Here is a 20136-nt window from a genome sequence, read left to right on the forward strand (position 1 = left end):
TAAGCTTTCAAGATTGATGTCATTTTTCTTTTGTCAAAAAACCTGAGCTCTTGGTTTTTCCAGGAAGATGGTACTTCGTATGAGTCATTGGTTGATCGCTGTGTACCTTATTAAATAACATTAGTGTGAGGAAATAGAATAGTTTTATATGTTCCTTTAAAATGCCCAGTTTGATATAGTGATTTGGCTCGTGTGTTTGTGGTTGTTCACATATACGACTGTGACCTTGCATGTGCTGTGGTATGTACATAGAGGTCAAAGTAGAGCCTCAGGTTCAGATCCTCACCTACCTTGTTTGAGTCAAGCTTTATCTGCCACTGTGTGCCCAAGGCTAGCTGACCCGTGAACATTTGGAGCTCTTCTTTGGTCTCTGCTGCTCACTTTACTGTAGGAGTGCTAGGATTGCAGACATGGGTACTATGGTATCCAGCTTATCATGGGTTTGGGGGATATAAACGTAGATCCTCACACTTACACAGGGAGCACTTACCTTATGGAGCCATCTCCCTAGTCCCTGATTTGATTCCCAGATTCTTTCTTAGGATACAAAAGTCGTTTTAGTAATGCCCAGCTCCCTGTGACGCATTCATTTTATCAGCAGTCTCCAATCCAGCCGGTTGAATGTATGACTTTCAATAATGCCTGTATTTATCTTTACTGTGTGGGATGATTTGAAGTTAAAGGAGTAAATGTGAAGTGGTTCAGGTGAAGCGGTAGACACTATAGTTTGAATGAGATTATTAGCTATTTAAGCACATTCATTTAAAGCTTCCTTTCTTTCCTTGCACAGGGCTATAGAATCCCAGGTGAACTGAGTTGTAGTTTCCAGTCCTGGGTGTAGTTTACAGGTGGTAAACTGCTTGGCTTGCAAACCCGAGTTTGCTTTCTTGGAACCCCTTTTAGATAATCAGTATTTTTGTTTTCAGCATCCCCTCTCAAACCTCAACTATTAGGAACACACAGTTGTAAGTCCTTTCTACCTTTAGAGACAGCTAAGCTCCTTCTCTATATATTTTGTTGGCTTGCGCACAGAAATGTAAAGATCCCATGACTTCTCCAGCTACCCAGGTAGCAACTAGCACTAAAGGGACTTAAGCTTACTCACTGCACTTTTGGCCTGTTCACCACAGTCTTCAACAGAATGATTGGGATTAGATGAACCAGGGCAGGACTGCCCCAGGATTTCAACAAAATGGGTGATTTGAAGTTTCTTTGTTTGCTTTGCAGTTACCAGCTGACCAGTGGATACAAGCCTGCCCCCATGGATCTGAGCTTTATAAAACTCACCCCCTCTCAGGAAGCAATGGTGGACAAGTTGGCCGAAAATGCTCACAACGTGTGGGCCCGGGATCGAATCCGGCAGGGCTGGACTTACGGCATCCAGCAGGTACCCAGGAGTCTCTGAATGCGGGCAGTTATTTTCAACAGAAGGGATGAAGTCATGGCTTTTCACGGCTCACCTAGACATCTTAGTGAAGTGAAATCCTAACTAGTCTTTATAATAAAAACCTGGAGTCCAATATTAGGGGGTGAAAGCTGAGAGATCAGAGAAGCAGAGCATCCAGCCATTAGAGAGAGCTTTGACATCTACCAAATCCTCACTCAGATCCAAGGGGCAATCCTGTCTCTAAAAATCCTCAGACTGAATGCTCTGAGCTCCTGTCTCCTCCCATCTTATATTCCTCTCTCTGCCCAGCCATATTTCTCCTGTCTCCCCCTCCCTAGTGCTGGGATCAAAGGTGTGAGCTCTGTTTCTCTTTCAGACCAATTCATCCTTGCCTAGCTCAGGGTTGCCTTGAATTCACAGATGTCCGTCTGCCTCTGTCTCCCGAGTGCTGGGATTAAAGGTGTGCGACACTGCTGCCTGACCTCCATGGTTAACTAGTGTGACTAGCTCCACACTCTGACCTTAAGACAGGCTTTATTTGTTACAGCACAAACAAAACATTATCACACCTTAGTGTGTTTAGCCTTCTGGTCAAAGCATCTTTTTACTGCTGGACCACCACGGTGTTTCAGTAGGTCCAGTAGACAAAGTGCTTGCCTCTCAGCTTAGCAAACTGAGTCGCATCCTCACGACCCACGTAAAGGTGGAAGGGGAAAACGAACTCAACAAACTTGTCTGCTGACTTCCACATGTGTGCTGTGGTAGGCAATGCTCTATACACATCTATTAGAAATCCATTGAAGAAAAAAATTTGTTGACCGTACTCTGTGTGATATGATAACAGATGCTAGCTGAGCTACAAGCCCGAGCTTGCACAAAATGGATCATATTGCAAGAGTAAGGTTTGTAGCATGGTTTTAGGCATTCCTTTCCTTGAGTCTGCACAGGAGGGACTTTGAAACACAGAGACTGAACTACAGAGAAATTAAAGTAGATCCAGTTCCGGAATCCCAGCTCTGATTATCAGGATTCCATCTAAGATTTTGCCCTGTGTTGTTTTGCAGAGAGGTAAGATGCTATATTACATGTTACAGAGCACTTTTAGGGGCCAGTGGACAGCAGATTACTTCTCCAGTGCAGTCTCAGCATGATGACACCCCCAAGACTAAGTAAAGTGGTGGACAGCCTTGCATCTGTTCAGTGCACCAAATGAGTTTTTGTTCAGTTTAGGAAAAAAAAAACAAATTTTAGGAGTTTTCTAGATTTCAGAGGATTAGTGGCCGTGGGTTATTTCCTGACGGGGGGGGGGGAGGGAGAGAGAGAGAGAGAGAGAGAGAGAGAGAGAGAGAGAGAGAGAGAGAGAGAGAGAGACTTGCAGTTCCTTCTAAGTTAAGGTAGAATAGGACCTGATGGTGCTCCCTCAGATATGAAGGCTTTATCTGTGGGGCTGTAGACTGCTTGCTTCCCTTGCATCAAACCTTAACTTCCGCCCCCAGCACTGCTGCATGGCTCAGATGACTGCAAACCTTCTCCCTGATACAGGATGTCAAGAACAGAAGAAACCCTCGTCTTGTTCCCTATACCCTCTTGGATGACCGAACCAAGAAGTCAAACAAAGACAGTCTCCGAGAGGCGGTTCGCACACTGCTGGGCTATGGCTACCACCTGGAAGCTCCCGATCAGGACCACGGTACTGGTTTGCTTTGTCCCCATTGTTTGCAAAACCGTGTAATGGGTTTTTATAGTCAGGGAGCACATGGGGGGGGGGAGGCAAGAATGCCTCTCCAACTCTAGGTGTCCACTTCAGGCTGGTGGCCTGGGTGGTCCCTGAAAAATTAGCTCCATCTCTTAGTGGGTGGCTCACTGTTGGACAGCATCTCTGCAGGGCTCACTTCCCTATGCCACTTGTTATTCCTCTTCCTTCTTGGCATTTGTGTATCTTATGTTCAACCTGTCAGTTTAATTTTGATCAAACAACAAATTGGATTTAAAGATCAATTGGGGGAGATTGATCTTTTACTAATAGTTCACCCATTTATGAACATGGTATATAACTCTTGTTAGTTTCTTTCAGTGGTTTTTTAGAATAAAATGTATACATTATATCTTACATCATTTAGTACTACTGTATGTGAAATTAGTTTTGATATAACTTTATTTAGTAGGATGTTTTATAATTTGAGATATGGGTTGGTATTTGCAGGTAGATTTTCTATCCTCTGATTGGAGGTGTGTGTGTGTGTGTGTGTGTGTGTGTGTGTGTGTGCACGCACGCATGTATCTCAGTTCAGTTAAATTTTATAAATTTATAGAGTTGTTTCTATATAAATAAGACAAAGCCTTACTTTTTTCCCTTTACAATAATTGTGTTTTATTTTTTGATTGACTGAGTGTTGTGAGGAATTCAGAACAATGTGGAAAAAGAATGGAGAGAGCTTTTGCCCCACTTAGGCTCAGTCTCAGGGGAAGCATTTTAACACTTTAGTGTTAGACATGGTAGTAACAATAAGTAAGTTTTTGTCTGAATCTTTTTTTCCCATACTGGGACCTAAACTCAGGATCCTGATTATTCTAGACAGCTCTCTCTCCTATGAATATTCCCCTGGATTCATAAATTTTCTTTTTTCTTTTTTTATTGATTGATTTTACTACTTTGGCAAGTTCATATATATATATATATATATATATATATATATATATATATATATATATATATAGAGAGAGAGAGAGAGAGAGTTTTCAGATTACTTTTGCCCTCTTATTTTACCCTGCCATTATCAATACTCTCATTCCCCAGTTCCTGTCCTAGACTTATGACTCTTTCATTGTGGTGGTCTACTTAGGGCCATCTTTGTGAGAATTGGATAGAAATTCTCCACTGGAGTCTACTGCTATCATCAGGGGGTACACAACTGCATACAGTTCTCCTTTTCTCTGAGTTTATAAATAGGACATAGTTCAACAGAGAGGGCTCCTAGGCCCCTGCTCCATCCTACCTGTCTATTGGCCAGCTTGTTCTTATGCAGACTCAGTGCTGACAAAAGTTTTGGATGAGAGCTCCCTGAAGCTCTGGGAGCATTGTGAAAGACAGGGGTGGCTGCAGAGTGACTCTTTTGGACATGAAACAGCCATTGTAGTTAGGAACTCACAGTAGCTAAGGATAACCTCTTTTTAAATAGAGATCATTCATGACACTGAACAGATCTTCTAGTTTGTTATGAGACTTTGCCATGAATGCTTGTTAAATGTTAAATATATGTTTTTTGCTGCTTGCAAAGAGGAATATTTATTTTCTCTTTTATTCTTTTGACATTCTGTAAAGTGTTGATATTTGAATATTAAACCAAATTTTTATTTCTTGGACAGCTCTACTTAGTCCTGATAAATGATCTCCTTTTCCTGTGTACAGCTAAAATGTTTGCTGATAATTGCTTTAGAACCTTTGCATCTATCTTCATAGGGAATTTTAGTACAGACATCTCCTGTAATGCCTTTCTTGTGTTTTGATAGAATGTAAAGCTGGCTTCGTGATGGATAGCAGGAATTGCTCCTCCTTTGTCCACCCCTCTGCTGAAAGTACTGTCTGTTTTGTTTCTGCTTTGTCCTTTTTGATAGGAGGCTTTCCCAGCTTTGCACTGAAATGCTCTTGTCCTGGAGGTGGTTCTTTAGGAGAATTTGATTATGTTTACTGATAAATCCATCTGCACAATTGAACATGCCACCTTTACTGGCCTAGAGTTGTCCATGGGTCTCCTTATCATTATTATTATTATTATTATTATTCTAATGTGTATAGAATTTATTGCTAATACAACCTTATCTCTCCAGTTAAATGGTTGTCAAGTTCTTGTTTTTGCTGGCACTGGAGACTGAATCGTAAGTCCTCTACCACTGAGCTGTAGACCCCACACTTGGCCTGATGGGCGTCATGCTAAGTCTTAGACTGTTATTTGGTTCCTTCACACACTTTCTTCACTTTCTTAAACTTTTTTGAAGTGGTTGATTAGTGTTTCTTTAGGACCCAACCTCCCTTAGAGTCAATTTCTGTTGCCTATTTCTTTTATCCCTGTATATGGTTGTGGTCTCTGCATACCTTAGAACTTTTGTTAGAAGCTAGACATTTTAAATAATACACTGCGACAACTCGGAACTTAATTATTATGTATATTGCTACTGTTTTCTTAAAGATTTTTCTGAGCTAATTTAGTAGAGTCTGTGTTTATCCCATATGGCCTCTTAAAGACCTGTTCATTTACTTAGTGGTCAGCTGCTAAGTGACCAAGGCTTCCTGAAGTATCTGTCTGGGGAGAGGCTGCACCTGCCTGTTGGGTTGTGCTTCTAGCATCCTGCCAAGGGGTTTATAATTCCACCTTAGCATTTCTTTGCTGCTTGTGCACAGCCTCAAAGTCTTTTATAGATAAGGCCAGGTGGAAGTTTTCAGACCTTTCCTGAATTATATGCATAGCCAGAAACATAAGCATAACTTTGTAGATTTCTAGGAAAACGAGAGTTCTTTCCCCCATGCAACCTGCTGTGGGCATCTCCTTCCCAGGTGTCTGTCAGATTGTTTGTTCAGCTGTTTTTTATCTCATCATTACTGCTACCTTGAGCAGCTGCAATGTGGAAGAATTGCCCCTGCTGGCTTTAACACCTGTCCCCATGGAGAAGTGTATTTGTATTGAGCTAACTTTTAAGTCAGGTTAAATACAGAAAAATTTGGAGTTGGGATTTATCTGAAGAAGGATCGGGAGGTAAAATCTTGACAGTTATCTCTAAATTGGCCTTTGGAGGTGTTCCGGCCCTGTTGTGCTTGGCCCAGAAAGTTGTGGGTAACTGTTTTTTCACTGTGCTAGAGGGGTTGTTGTGTTTCAGCATATCTTGGAGCTGGAGAAGGAGCCTGAGGATGGACATGTTAAAAAGATCACTAAACTTCCTGTATGCTCATTGGTCTTTTTAATTGAGTACGCGTTCCATGGATTGCCATCACCTTAGATTACGTTCCAGGACTTTGGGAGGGATGAATGCTGCTAGTATCCCCTTCCTTGATCTGTGGAGCAGAGAATTCTATGCATTCTTTCCTCTTGTGACAGCATTCAGCAGCAAAGGTTAGCATGAAGAGTACAAATTTAAGATTCTATAGAAACATTCATGGTCTGTTTAAAGGTAGAAACAGTGTGTGTGTGTGTGTGTGTGTGTATGTGTGTGTGTGTGTGTGTGTGTGTGTATCTGTGTCTATGTTTTCCAGCAAGCTCAGCAGAGCAGCGAACTGGTTTGGAGTTTGGACTAACCGAGCAGGTAGGGAAAAGACTGTAAGGCAGAAGAAGATTATAAAATGGCAGGAAGAGAAGAAGGAAAGAAGGGACTGGGGTGGGTGAGATGACCCAGCAGTAACAAGTTCTGTTCTCGGTTCCAAGACTCATGACTTGAGTCCAATACCTGGGACCCATAGGGTGGAAGAGGGGACAGACTGCTGCAGGCACACTGTGGCACATACACACTCTCTCACACAAACGTACACAAATGTGGAAAAAGGGAGCCGTCTGGTAGCAGCACACACCTTTAATTTCAGCACTTGGGAAGCAGAGGCAGGAGGATCTCAGTGAGTTTGAAGCCAGCCTAGCTTAGTGAGTTTAAGGACAGCCAAGGCTACACAGAGAAACCCTGTCTTGAAAAACAAAAAGCCAAAGCACCACCGACAAAAACAAAAAGCAAACAAAAAAAGTCTAAAACAAAAAAAAAGACAAAGAATAGAAGGAACTTAATGATTTTGCAAATGGAAATATTCATAGATGGAACTGAAAAAAGAGGAGAAACAGTGATCAGGCACTGACTCATCTCATCAGAATTTAGAAACTGAAGCATTACCAGTTGACTGAAATCCTGGAAGATTGCTCAGTCAATGCTGTCCTTGGCACACAAGCATGAGAAACTGAGTGTGGTTCTCAGAACCCACATGAACAGGCAAGAATTTCAGCACATGACTATAGCCACTATAGTGTCCAGAGGTGGAGACAGGTGGATCCCAGAAGCTTGGAGCCAGCTAGTTTAACTGAATCAGAGAGCTCCATGTTCAGCGTGATGTCCTGTGTCAGAAAATAGAGTTATAAAGGGATTCACCTAACAGGAATATCAGAGCTTTACATGCATGCACACGTTCTTGAATCCCCAATGTGTGCACATTTGCATGTGAATACATACAAACACACAAAGAAATAGTTGATTGACAGCCTTCTGTCCTACTGAAGTCACATGAGTAGTGACTGACCCATGAGGCACGGGTTGTATTGTGCTGCAATAGGAGGTGAGATCATTTCTCATGTATGGTTATAACTTTGAGCCTAATAACATGCCCCCCCCCATTAGAGATTCAGTTGCACATTACAGAAAATAAGTACGAACGATTAATTCACCACATGAGATATCATTTAGGGGAGACATTGTTTTCTGAGTTAGATACTGAGTGGATCAAAATGTCATCAATTGTGGATCAGAGCCAGACATTTTCTAACAGAGAATATGTAAGTATGGTTATAGGAAAAGACCCAGAGGATGGTTCTATCCTTGGGCTAAATATAGGGAACAGGTCAGGGGAGAGCAGCCATGGATGATGGGAGGATGATTAAAGCAAAACATGGAATATATGAAAACATAGCTAAGAAATGTGGAAATATTTGAGCAGGGTACCAGTCCCAGGAAGTTGTCAGGCAGGAGCTTGCTATGCTATCCCAATTTACCACAGAAATATAACTATGGTAACGGAGAGGGGACAGATTGGAGGGGGAGGAAGCTGGGAGGTGGTGGGACTGGCTGAGAAGCCTTTGGGGAAAAAACTGATTTTTCTAAAGTAGAGAATAAAAGGTGTGAAAGATTTTAAGGTATAAGACCAAATCAGTCTGGTTATTTCTTAAGATAAAATTAAAAACATTAGTTTGTGGCCCTAGAGGTAGCTCATGGGTGAAAACACCCCCTATGCAAGCCTGAAGACCAAAGTCCGATCCCTGGAACACATGTTCACAGGAGAGAACAGACTCCCCAGAGCTGCCTCTGACTTCTGCATGTGCACAGTTGCATGTTACCCCCACTTTAATAACAATAAATAAGGTAACATTCCCTTCCGCTGTGGCTTACATCTGAACATGTTAAAAGCAGAAAAGGTTGCTAAAATTGAGCCTAACGCTATTAAATGCGGTATAGCTGTAATTTAGTCCCCCTTTTTCAGGGGAATGTTCCCACATTCTGAATGAAACTCACAGTCAGTATATGAACTGTGGTACCTTCGGAGTATTCTCGATGATGGATTAAAACATCTGAAAGCAGAATGTGTTCTTAGTCATTACAAGATTTTTGTCAAGATTTGAATTACTTTATTAAATGTAATGACAGGAAGTTGAAAGGGTGGCTGGTTTGGAACCAATTATTTTTAAAGTATGATGTAAATGCACCTGGCACGTTCTAGGTAATGTGGAAGATTTTTTAAAAACTAAAGCTGCCGTCCTTGCTTCTGGGTGGAATTTGTCATTTTCATATGTAGTTAGGTTCTTACCGCCCTCTAGCGGTCAGTGGCTCCTAAACCTGTCTGCCGGTGAGAAACTGAACATTAGAATATAACACCAGACTTTACCCTCAATCTATCTGATCAGTCACCCGCTGTTCCGTGCCAGCTCTGGGGGTCCAGGAAGCATAGTCTTGGATCAGATCTACTTCCCAGCTTTCTTGATTCAAGTCCCAGTAGGCTTGGTCATGTACAGGAGAAAGGTCCCTGCTACAGGGTTCGCTTTTTTAATGTCAAATATTATTTATTTTTTAATATAAACCTCATTTGTCAAACTCACACAAGTCAGAGTGACCTGCCAAGTGTCTGTGATCAAGCCCTCTGTGGGGTTCTTCTACTTGAAAAGGAGCTCTGTGTCTTTTATAGAATCGCTGTTCCCTGGCTCCTGCTGGGGTCCTGTGCAGGTGTTTGTGCTCAGGTGTTTGCTGCTACAACACACACCAAAGTTTCAGATTGCTTGGTTAGTTAACTGGAGAATGAAATATTTCATCCTTTGGAAAAGCATGAGCTGAATTTATCAGCGACACTTAGATTGTATTTAACTAAAACCCAGGAAACTACCAGAAACAAGTCCTGAGTGTGAACGCCACAGTTCATGTTCTAGGACTCTTAGATTAGTTTAGAGCAGCTGCAGCCAGAATTTGAGGAAGGGCTGGTAAGCAGTTCCTCAGGATACACGAGATTTCTTCAGGCAGGCTCTCAGAGTATCTTAGGGTGGCTGGAACTGATTGTAGTCCAAGCTGAGTGTGAACTTGTGGCAACCCTCCAGCATCAGTTCCCTAAGTACTCAACATTTGAATTCTGAACTTCGTTTGGCTTTTCCTGGTTTATATTGACCCTTGTCACAAGGGCCACTAATGCATTCACAGGGAAGGCTGCTTTAGTTATCACAACATCTGAGGCTTTTCCTCAGACATCTGCTTATTCAGCAATAGACCAGAACGTTTTTAATTATTTAGTTTTCAGACAACTTCCTGAATGTACGCAATACATATTGACCACACTCCACCTCTTTTGTACCTCCCTCCTCCCCACCCCGTACCTCCCTCCTCCCCACCCCGTACCTCCTTCCTCCCCCTGTACCTCCCTCCTCCCCACCCCGTACCTCCTTCCTCCCCCTGTACCTCCTTCCTCCCCCTGTACCTCCTTCCTCCCCCTGTACCTCCTTCCTCCCCCTGTACCTCCTTCCTCCCCCTGTACCTCCTTCCTCCCACTGTACCTCCTTCCTCCCCCTCCTTCCTCCCCCTGTACCTCCTTCCTCCCCCTGTACCTCCCTCCTCCCCCTGTACCTCCCTCTTCCCCCTGTACCTCCTTCCTCCCCCTGTACCTCCTTCCTCCCCCTGTACCTCCTTCCTCCCCCTGTACCTCCTTCCTCCCCCTGTACCTCCTTCCTCCCCCTCTACCTCCCTCCTCCCCCTGTACCTCCCTCCTCCCCCTGTACCTCCCTCCTCCCCCTGTACCTCCTTCCTCCCCCTGTACCTCCTTCCTCCCCCTGTACCTCCTTCCTCCCCCTGTACCTCCTCCCCACCCCGTACCTCCTTCCTCCCCCTGTACCTCCCTCCTCCCCCTGTACCTCCTTCCTCCCCCTGTACCTCCCTCCTCCCCCTGTACCTCCCTCCTCCCCCTGTACCTCCTCCCCACCCCGTACCTCCTTCCTCCCCCTGTACCTCCCTCCTCCCCCTGTACCTCCTTCCTCCCCCTGTACCTCCTTCCTCCCCCTGTACCACCTTCCTCCCCCTGTACCTCCCTCCTCCCCCTGTACCTCCTTCCTCCCCCTGTACCACCTTCCTCCCCCTGTACCACCTTCCTCCCCCTGTACCTCCTTCCTCCCACTGTACCACCTTCCTCCCCCTGTACCTCCCTCCTCCCCCTGTACCTCCTTCCTCCCCCTGTACCACCTTCCTCCCCCTGTACCACCTTCCTCCCCCTGTACCTCCTTCCTCCCCCTGTACCTCCTTCCTCCCCCTGTACCTCCTTCCTCCCCCTGTACCTCCTTCCTCCCCCTGTACCTCCTTCCTCCCCCTGTACCTCCTTCCTCCCCCTGTACCACCTTCCTCCCCCTGTACCACCTTCCTCCCCCTGTACCTCCCTCCTCCCCCTGTACCTCCTTCCTCCCCCTGTACCACCTTCCTCCCCCTGTACCTCCCTCCTCCCCCTGTACCTCCTTCCTCCGCTGTACCTCCCTCCTCCCCCGTACCTCCCTCCTCCCCCTGTACCTCCCTCCTCCCCCTGTACCTCCCTCCTCCCCCTGTACCTCCCTCCTCCCCCTGTACCTCCTTCCTCCCCCTGTACCTCCCTCCTCTCCCCGTACCTCCTTCCTCCCCCTGTACCTCCCTCCTCCCCCTGTACCTCCCTCCAGCTCTTCATTCATCTCTATTCACTTTATTTTGTGATCCACTGGGGTTAAGCAGGTTATCTGCAGATCAGGTACTCTTGGTAGGAGCCCAGCAGGCTCAACAGTGGGTGCACAGCTGAAGTCGTTTGCTGTGTTCAGAAACATGAGTTAGCTAGTGAACACCGAGCAGCGCTGTGCTGTGCTCCAGCACTGTGTCTGTAACTCATAAACAGCCATGGAGTAGTGTGTTAGCCCAGCTCATATTAGGGGTCACCTGACATGACAGCCAATGTTTTCCCTCTTGCTTTATTTCACTTCCATGTTCTACCCAGTACTTATGGGCGAATTGTGTCTTTACTGTTGACCTCCGCAGCTTTTCTAGATTGTTTTATTTATTTTATTTTATTATCAGACAGGGTCTTACTGTGTAACCCTAGCTGACGTGGAACTCATGGAGATCCACCTGCCTCTGCCTTCTTCCCTGCTGGAGTGAAAAGCATTTACCACCAAGCTCTGCCTCCTTGTTTTCTTTTTGAGACAAGGTCTCATGTAGCTCAGCTAGCTCTGGGCGCCTTTTCTAACTCCTAAGTGCCATGGTTACAGGTGTGCAGTGTGTCACCACCCTCAGCTTTAAGTGACTTGTGTAGTTTTATTCGGTCATTTCCTCTCAACTTTTATTATTTGTAAACGTTGCCCAAACCTAAGTGCCAATAGATGAAAGCCACTGTTTATCTGGCATCTGCCAACTCCATGCCAGCTGCCAGCAGCTGAGTGGGAAGAGAGAGCTCCTCTGGTCTGTTTCCAATGCATTGTGTCACATTCCTGAAGTCACTGCAGTTTGTTCTTTAAGTCCCAGCTCAAGTCTTAACCAGGGGTGATGGCTTCCTTTAACTTCCTCCTCCATTCAGTGGACTAGTTCTTCAGTCCGGTTCTCCTAGATTAATGTGGGTTGTGCCTTCTCAGGGTTACTCAGGCTGTAGGTATCAGGTGTCTAGGTGGCCTGTGGTTCCTTGCTTGGCTCTCTCAGTCTCATAGTCACTACACACACACACGCACACGCACACGCACATGCACACACACAGGAAAACATATACACACATACACAATAACAAACATTTAACTATGCGTATCTATCTCCAAAAAAGGATAGCATATATTCTTTGGAGCCTATGTCAATCTGGTGCACACCTGCGACATGCCTCAAATCGAGAATAGTGAATTGAGTCTCAGTGACATAAACATTTTAAGTGCACAATATCCACAGGTAGCAGGTAGCACCCCCTCCTGGACATCGTAGGTATAGATTATTCAAACATGCATTTTCCCATTTGCATGCATGCATTTGTTTGGATGTGGAACTGTGTCTCTGCCCCATCTTTAGACACACTTGTCGGCTTCGCAGCCTCCGTTGAAGGTGTGGGAGGATGGAAAACGCCTGCATGCTAACCCAGAGCCTGTTAGCTTCCCTGTAGTGGACATCAGTCATCGGCCGTTATTCTCCGCTCTTACAACATTCACCCTTCCTCCCTCTGCTTTTCTGGTTCCTTACCCAGAAATGTCTACCTTTTAGTAGAGTTGGGGTTCCAGCCAATGCCCCACAGGGTAGTTTAGCCACCTGTCCTTGATATGCCAATTAAACAACCCAAACTCATGTGAAAAGGATAAATGAGAGATTGGGTTAGTACAGCCACACTGGGAGGAGGGATAAATAGTTCCAGCCCTCCTCCCCCACCCCAGTCCCTCTTCAGCACCTGTCTTCAGGGTAAGATTTCAAGAGAAGGCCAGGAAGGTGACCACCTCCCCTCCCCCAACATCCTATCAGTCCAGTCTCTCCCATGGGATCCCAGGATAAGTTCTATATCTTTCTCCCAGACAGATGTTCTTCTCCTTGCCATCCCCAGAACTTTAGCTTTTTCTTTTCCTCGGAGGAGATTTGGGTACCCCCATTTCTGGTGATCCACTGTTTAAATAGTGTGGTAGACAAAGGGAGAGGCATAGGCAGGCCAGTTACACGCTTATTATTTATTTATTTGCAGGGTAATTTATTTATTTTAATGCATTTTTCCCACCTGACTTCAGGTTCATGTCATGTTCTCTTTCTGAACCACATGAACTAAGCAACTAGGCCTTATTGGCTTTCGTTCTCTGAAAGGGGCACAAGGGGGAAGTTCACCTGTGAAGTCAGTCACTGAGTTTCTCCCCAGCTTTCCCAGGAAGCTCTGCCTGGCTTTCTGCTTTACCAGATGCTTCTACCTGATGGACCTGAGGGTAGATGGTGGAGCAGGAGATGGGGTGGGGTGGGGTAGTTGTCCTCCCGGTAGGTTTTATGATTGAGTTTAGGTCAAGCCCTGCTTTTCTCTCAACTTCCCACCCAATGATCTCCAGTCTCTCGAACCCACAGCCGCGAGAGCCGAGGTGAGCAGCGGCACTGGGGAGAGGTTCCGCATCTTCAGGGCTGAGAAGACCTATGCGGTGAAGGCTGGACGCTGGTACTTTGAATTCGAGGCAGTCACGGCTGGAGACATGCGGGTGGGCTGGAGCAGGCCAGGCTGCCAGCCGGATCTAGAGCTGGGTTCTGATGAACGTGCCTTTGCTTTTGATGGCTTTAAGGTGAGTAGTTTTGCTGAGCCCTGACCTATCCTGCTTGCATGGATCCAAGGGTTCCTTGCTGGTTACAGAGCAGACTTTGAATATATCCTTGTAGTCATCTCAGGACTCTCTCTGCCCTACAGAAATTTGCCAAAAAGTTGTCAAAGAGACAACTCTTTCTTGTCTTTCAGAAGTGGTCAGGAAGCCAGTGTGGTGGTGCATACTTTAATCCCAGCACCAAGGAAGCCGAGGCCGGAGTTCAGAGCCAACCTGGGCTTCATATAGGGGGACCTTGACTAAATCAATAAACAAGGCAGCTTTGGCTTCATTCTTGCTTTGATGATCAGACATAGTGAGACATAGCAAAAACAACCTTTCGAAATTAAAGTTCCCTCTTCACCCAGCAACCCATAGACAGGAAAAGATGCTCAACTTGGGGGACACAAGTCGGGCAATAGAGATGCTAGGGGAACTTTGAACTGTCATGCCTTTTGATGCAAATTCAGTTGAAAAATTTAAAAACAACATGTTGCATCAAGAATAATTTTATCAGTTTTTTATACGAGTGTAATAACACATTATATAGCAAATCACAATGAAGGTGGTACTTCTAAATAAATTGAAAGGATTTATGTGACAAAATAACTCCTATGAGTAATTTTGTTCCTATAAATTAGTGTATCCCAAACTCACATTTGTTGAAATTCTGTATCCAACTGTGTTTATAATAGACATTCTGCTTTGTATATAAATGGGATGGTATCCATGTTTGGTTTGGGACTTGTTATTTTCACAGATATTTTCAGAGTATTTTTAGGTGTGATTTCAAGCTTTTCTGATGTTAAGAAGGAATAGAGAAGTTTCCAGAATCCCATTCTTGTTTAAGTGGTATTGACAATGGTCCCCAAAAGAGGAATCATATTTTGAGAGAGGCAAACATGAGAATGTTTCGTTGTTGTTTTTTTTCCCAGTGGTTGGTGCCCAGCATGATGCCAGCTCTTGTTTGTACAATGGGAGTAGAGAAAAGCAACCCATATCATGGGAAGCCTTCATTACAGTTTGTAAGAGTAAACTATAAAAGTGCATAGTACATATGGTTAGATTAACTCTCAGAAGCTTGGAGGATCGTTTGTTTTGTTCGTAATCCCCCACCCTCTGTTTGCATCAGGGATTTAGATTCCCAGACACCCCTCTATCCCAAGACTGAGATCACCCTACTGCTGTTCATCTATCTGACTGTGACAAGGGACTCTTCCACCCCCCACAGGCCCAGCGGTGGCACCAGGGCAATGAACACTACGGGCGCTCTTGGCAAGCAGGTGATGTTGTGGGCTGTATGGTTGATATGAACGAACATACCATGATGTTCACTCTGAATGGCGAGATCCTGCTGGATGACTCAGGCTCCGAGCTGGCTTTCAAGGACTTTGACGTTGGTGATGGTAAGCGCCATGGTATTCTCCCGTCATTTGTGTTTGCAGTACCATGCCGCTGTCTGTTCTGAGGCATGGCCAGGTCCGGTAGTCGTTTTAGGGCAAGTGGGCATATGAGTTGCCGCTGTAAATTGCTGGGTGCCATGAGGCTGATCTGATCAGGCACTGAAGTTATCTCAGCAGAAAAGACATCTATCCTGCTTAGAGAGGGTTTTGGTGAGGTGGAAATGTCTGTGCCTAAGACGAAACAAATGGTGGCCAGTGCCGTGGCCTCCCACAGCATTGACTCTTCATTCCAGATACCCCTGGATCATCAGCGGTTTACAGCATTTTTTTTGTCCACTACTTCACAAGAGTAGAATGAGAATCTAACATGGCTCAGACCTTCTCCCAGAGTCTGGGGTGACAAAGATGACTAAAACCAGGTCTCCTCTTCATATAGATTGAAGTTTGTTGAGGAGGTTGACACTTTTAAGTACCACTCAGTGTATGGATTCTACCATATAGAAACCAATGTGGAGATTTTGTATAACATTAAATGAAAAAATACCATGTAGGCCAGCTTTATCACTGGGGAGATGCTCAAGACATTTTGGGTCTGACTATAGGCATGCATGTTCACATACGTTCATTGCTGCTCTATTCACAATAGCCAGAAAACGGAATCAGCCTAGATGTCCATCAGCTGATGCATGTATAGTGAAAATATGGCATATATACACAATGGGATTTGATTCTGAGGTAAAAACATGAATTCTTCAAGAAAACGGATAGAATCCACCCAGACTCAGACAAATGACGTGTTCTTTCTAATATGTGGGTCCTGGTTTTCAATGTTTGAATATGTACATATGTATGAACATGGATCTGGTTATATAAAGGTTTGAAACAAGAAGAAGAACCATGGTGTGGAAGGTTTTGAGGGTCATAGAACACATGAGACATGAAGCCCAAAAGGAGGGTTACTGGGGTTGGAAGGATGTAGGGTGGTAGGAGGGTATATAAAAAAGGAGAGAGTCGGTAAAAAACAAATTCTGCAATGAAACCTAATACAGTATTAATACTAATTATCACATAATTTATGACAGTCTCTTAATTGTTAGATCCCAGACAAATGACCTAATAACTTGACTGTTATATTACTAGGGAAAATGGGGTAAATATTAAATAATGCATGGGAAGATGGTCACAAATGATCAGCACATCGTTGACCACAAGGAACCATTAGCTTTCCTTTTCTTCTAACCCCCAATTCAGATTTACATGAAATAAAATTTTGGCCTACCTAGCTGGCATTGTATATGTGGATTCCGGTTTTTATTTCAGGAAGGTTAAAGAATGAGGTATTTGCTAATTTTTGGGAAGTGTTTATGATCTGTCCTTGCTTCCTTTGGTTATAGCTTGAGCTATAGGTTTTTATGGCTGTGTTTTGACTCACATCCTGGGAACTGTCATCTTCTAGGCTGTGCTAGTGTGCTCATCACAGATGCTCTGCTGTGGGGACAGAGGTTTGCACCAGAAAGTAAAAGCTTGTCAAAGCCAAAGCCATCTGTCCTATACACACACACCATGTGAACAGATTGGGGTATGGCTCAGACTGATATATCAGTTGAGCTCATCTGCATTAATTATGCTAAGAGACATTGAAAGAATGACTTTCTTTGAAAGTATATCACTAGGTTTTGTTACTGTATGTCAGTTAAGGTGACTGACTAGATGGTCACAAATGCAAAGGGTGGGAAAGAGAGACCAACATTCTAGAGATGTTGGGTGTATATAAAGCTTTATAGAAACTTGTTTCATTGTGTTGGGATATAATTCTTTTGAGACAGGGTTTCTTGCAGAATTGGAAGCTTACTGGCAGCCAGCAAGTCTCAGGGATCCTCCCATCTTTGCCCCACAGCTCACAAGTTACAGGGGAATGTGTGTAATCTTACCTACTTCCTATGCCATTTCTGGGGATTTGAACTAAGTTTCTCATGCTGGTGCAGTTTTACCCCTGTAATTGTTTTCTTGTTTCCTTTATATTTTATGGATTTTGTGTTCATTGATAAGTGACCCCAGTTAATGGCTCTCTTGAATTTGTTCATAACTATAGCCCCAGTATATAGATCATAACCTGGGTATTTATTAAATATTTGCTGGGACAAGTATAGTAGTATTTGAAGTGAAAAACAGGGAACAGGGATTAGCAAACTTAGCTTTGTACCAAATCCCTATTTACCATCTGCTTTAGTAAATAAATTTTTATTTGCATTACAGCTATAGTAAATTATGTATATATGTATATCATATACATATATATGTATCACACATATATACATATATATGTACAATTTATTCGTATGAATTCAATGAAAAAAGAACCTATACTCAGATGTTACTTCTATACTTTATATGAATAAATTATATAGAAATGGAATAGAGAGATGGCTCATTGAATAAGAGTACTTACTTCTGTTGAAGAAGACCTGAGTTCAGTTCTCAGCATCCACAACCTTGTATTTGTAGATGACTCACCATCTTGTATCTCTAGTTTCAAGGGATCTGACACCCTCTTCTGTTCTGGTCTCAGTGGACACCTGGATACATGTAGTACACATAAATTTATGCAGACATACACATATACATATAGCATTAAAGATAAACATTTTATAAAATTATATAAAAATAAAGAGAAATTTGATGTTTGGTATATTTCTCTCCTTCATAAAGAATTGGAAGATGTTATTAAAATAAATCTCTTTTAAGCTTATTATAAATGCTGTTCCAAAGCATAAACATTTTAATAGAATTTAATTATCTTTACCAACTCCTTGAGTAATGTTAGCTCTACAACAGCATAAGAAATAATGTCATCATTCTTGTGTGCGCCACCTAAAATGATTGCATTTTAATATTGTTTATTAGTTGTATTGTTCTTTCCTGTTTTATTTGTGTCTAGTGTGTGTGTTTGTCTATGTGTGTGTGTGTTTGTGTTTGCAGGTGTTTGTGGAAGCCAAAGATTGACATTGTATACCTTCCACTATTGCTCTCTGCCGTCTCATTTGAGGAAGGCTTGCTCACTGAATCCAGAGCTCACTGACTTCTCTGACTGGCTGGCCAATTAGCTCTAGCATCTGTCATGTTTTTTCCAGCCCCTACAGTGCTAGGTGGCTTACATACATGCTCAACCACATCTGGCTTTCCTGGCTTTCTTATATGGATGGCCATTGTCTAAATTCATGTTTTTATGTTTGGGTAGCAGTTGCTTTAGTGACTGAAATATCTCCCTACCCTCTAACTTACCTTATTTTAGTTATAAGATGAATTTTAATGTCTGCCCATATTTAATATTTTTTTAAAGATTTATTTATTTTGTTTACAGTGTTCTGTCTGCATGTATGCCTGCAGACCAGAAGAGGGCACCAGATTTCATTACAGGTGGTTGTGAGCCACCACGTGGTTGCTGGGAATTGAACTCAGGACCTCTGGAAGAGCAATTAGTGCTCTTAAACTCTGAGCCATTTCTCCAGCTCCCCCATATTTAATCTTGTATATATATATATATATATATATATATATATATATGTGTGTGTGTGTGTGTGTGTGTGTGTGTGTGTGTGTGTGTGTGTGTATGTATATATATGTATGTATATGTATGTGTGTGTGTATATATAGACAATCATTCTTTTACTATGGGTAGATTGATTTCCACTTCTTTTTCAATCTGAAATTAAATTCAGTGAGCTTCCATGATAAGTTGTAGATATACTTCCCTTTAAAATGTTACTTTAAAACCATCATCCATGTTTGTTACTGCTCTTTTTGCTATAGCAAAGAGATGGAACCCAACCTTGCTGATTCATCAAGAGAGGACAGATTATGAAAACCCAGTACATGCTTAAAATGGAATGCTATTCAGTGCCAAAGAAAAATGAAATTTGTTTTCAGAAAGCAGACAATTGCATATTCTCCCTCTTGGCAGATCCTGGCCTATAATATATTATGTGGGTACTGTATTACATGTGGGAAGGAGACAATTGCATATTCTACCTCTTGGCAGATCCTGGCCTAGAATATATTATGTGGGTACTGTATTATGTGTGGAAAGGAGAAAAAGCAAGAAAGGGAAAGGACAGATTGTAGGTAATAAACACATGAGTCATTAAAGAGGATATAAAGTTAATTGTTTCTCTCAGTTCAAATCTGTCATGCATTTCTCATCATTTTGTGGTAGATAAAAACATAAAATGCATTTGATAGTGGAAGTGTGAAATTCAATGTGAAGCTCCATGCTTCATCATGGCTATTCTAAATGTATAGAAGTTCATTGAGATGGATAGATGTTGGATCTGGCTAATCTGACTCTTTTTTTTTTTTTTACAAGATTTGTTCTTTACAAGAAATCTTTAATTGTTAAACTTATTCTTATCATGTAAGTATTAAAGGAAAAGGGATTAAATCACAGACTATATGCAACATGCAAAGAGTCCAGTAGCTATTTTGAGTGGAGCTAAGACTTAGAGCCAAGTCAGCTGAATGTCAGACTCTTGTCAATCTTTCCACAGGACTGACTGCCTGAACAGCCTTCTATTAGATACTAACAGTTCTGAGATGTTATTGAACTCTCCTTTTCCATCCTTCCTCTGGTCCAAATACCTCATCTTCTTGGAAAGATACTATGGTATTTGGTTAATGTCTTTCTATATCTTTTTGACCCCTCAGTAGATGGTGAACAGTTTGGGGCTGGTATCTCTCTGTTAGTCAACTTTATTTCTAGTTTCTGGCACATGGCAGCTGGTATTTGTCAAATAAAGAAATGTGTGGTTTCTCAATGAATATGAGCAACATGTCCCAC

At 43.1% G+C, this 20136-nt stretch overlaps 1 protein-coding gene across 1 annotated transcript in view; it reads left to right on the forward strand.

Annotated features, from left to right (window-relative positions):
- The window catches only part of Ryr2 (ryanodine receptor 2), a 566260-nt gene that overhangs the window by 347600 nt on the left and 198524 nt on the right, over window positions 1-20136 (forward strand). Inside the window, exons 26-29 of the mRNA XM_075970222.1 lie at window positions 1228-1387; window positions 2930-3077; window positions 13676-13884; window positions 15131-15305. Of these exons, the coding sequence (XP_075826337.1) occupies window positions 1228-1387; window positions 2930-3077; window positions 13676-13884; window positions 15131-15305 (692 nt within the window). The remainder of the gene's footprint in view (window positions 1-1227; window positions 1388-2929; window positions 3078-13675; window positions 13885-15130; window positions 15306-20136) is intronic.

The sequence above is a fragment of the Microtus pennsylvanicus genome, chromosome 4 (genome assembly GCF_037038515.1).
Source record: "Microtus pennsylvanicus isolate mMicPen1 chromosome 4, mMicPen1.hap1, whole genome shotgun sequence".
Classification (NCBI taxonomy): Eukaryota; Metazoa; Chordata; class Mammalia; order Rodentia; family Cricetidae; genus Microtus; species Microtus pennsylvanicus.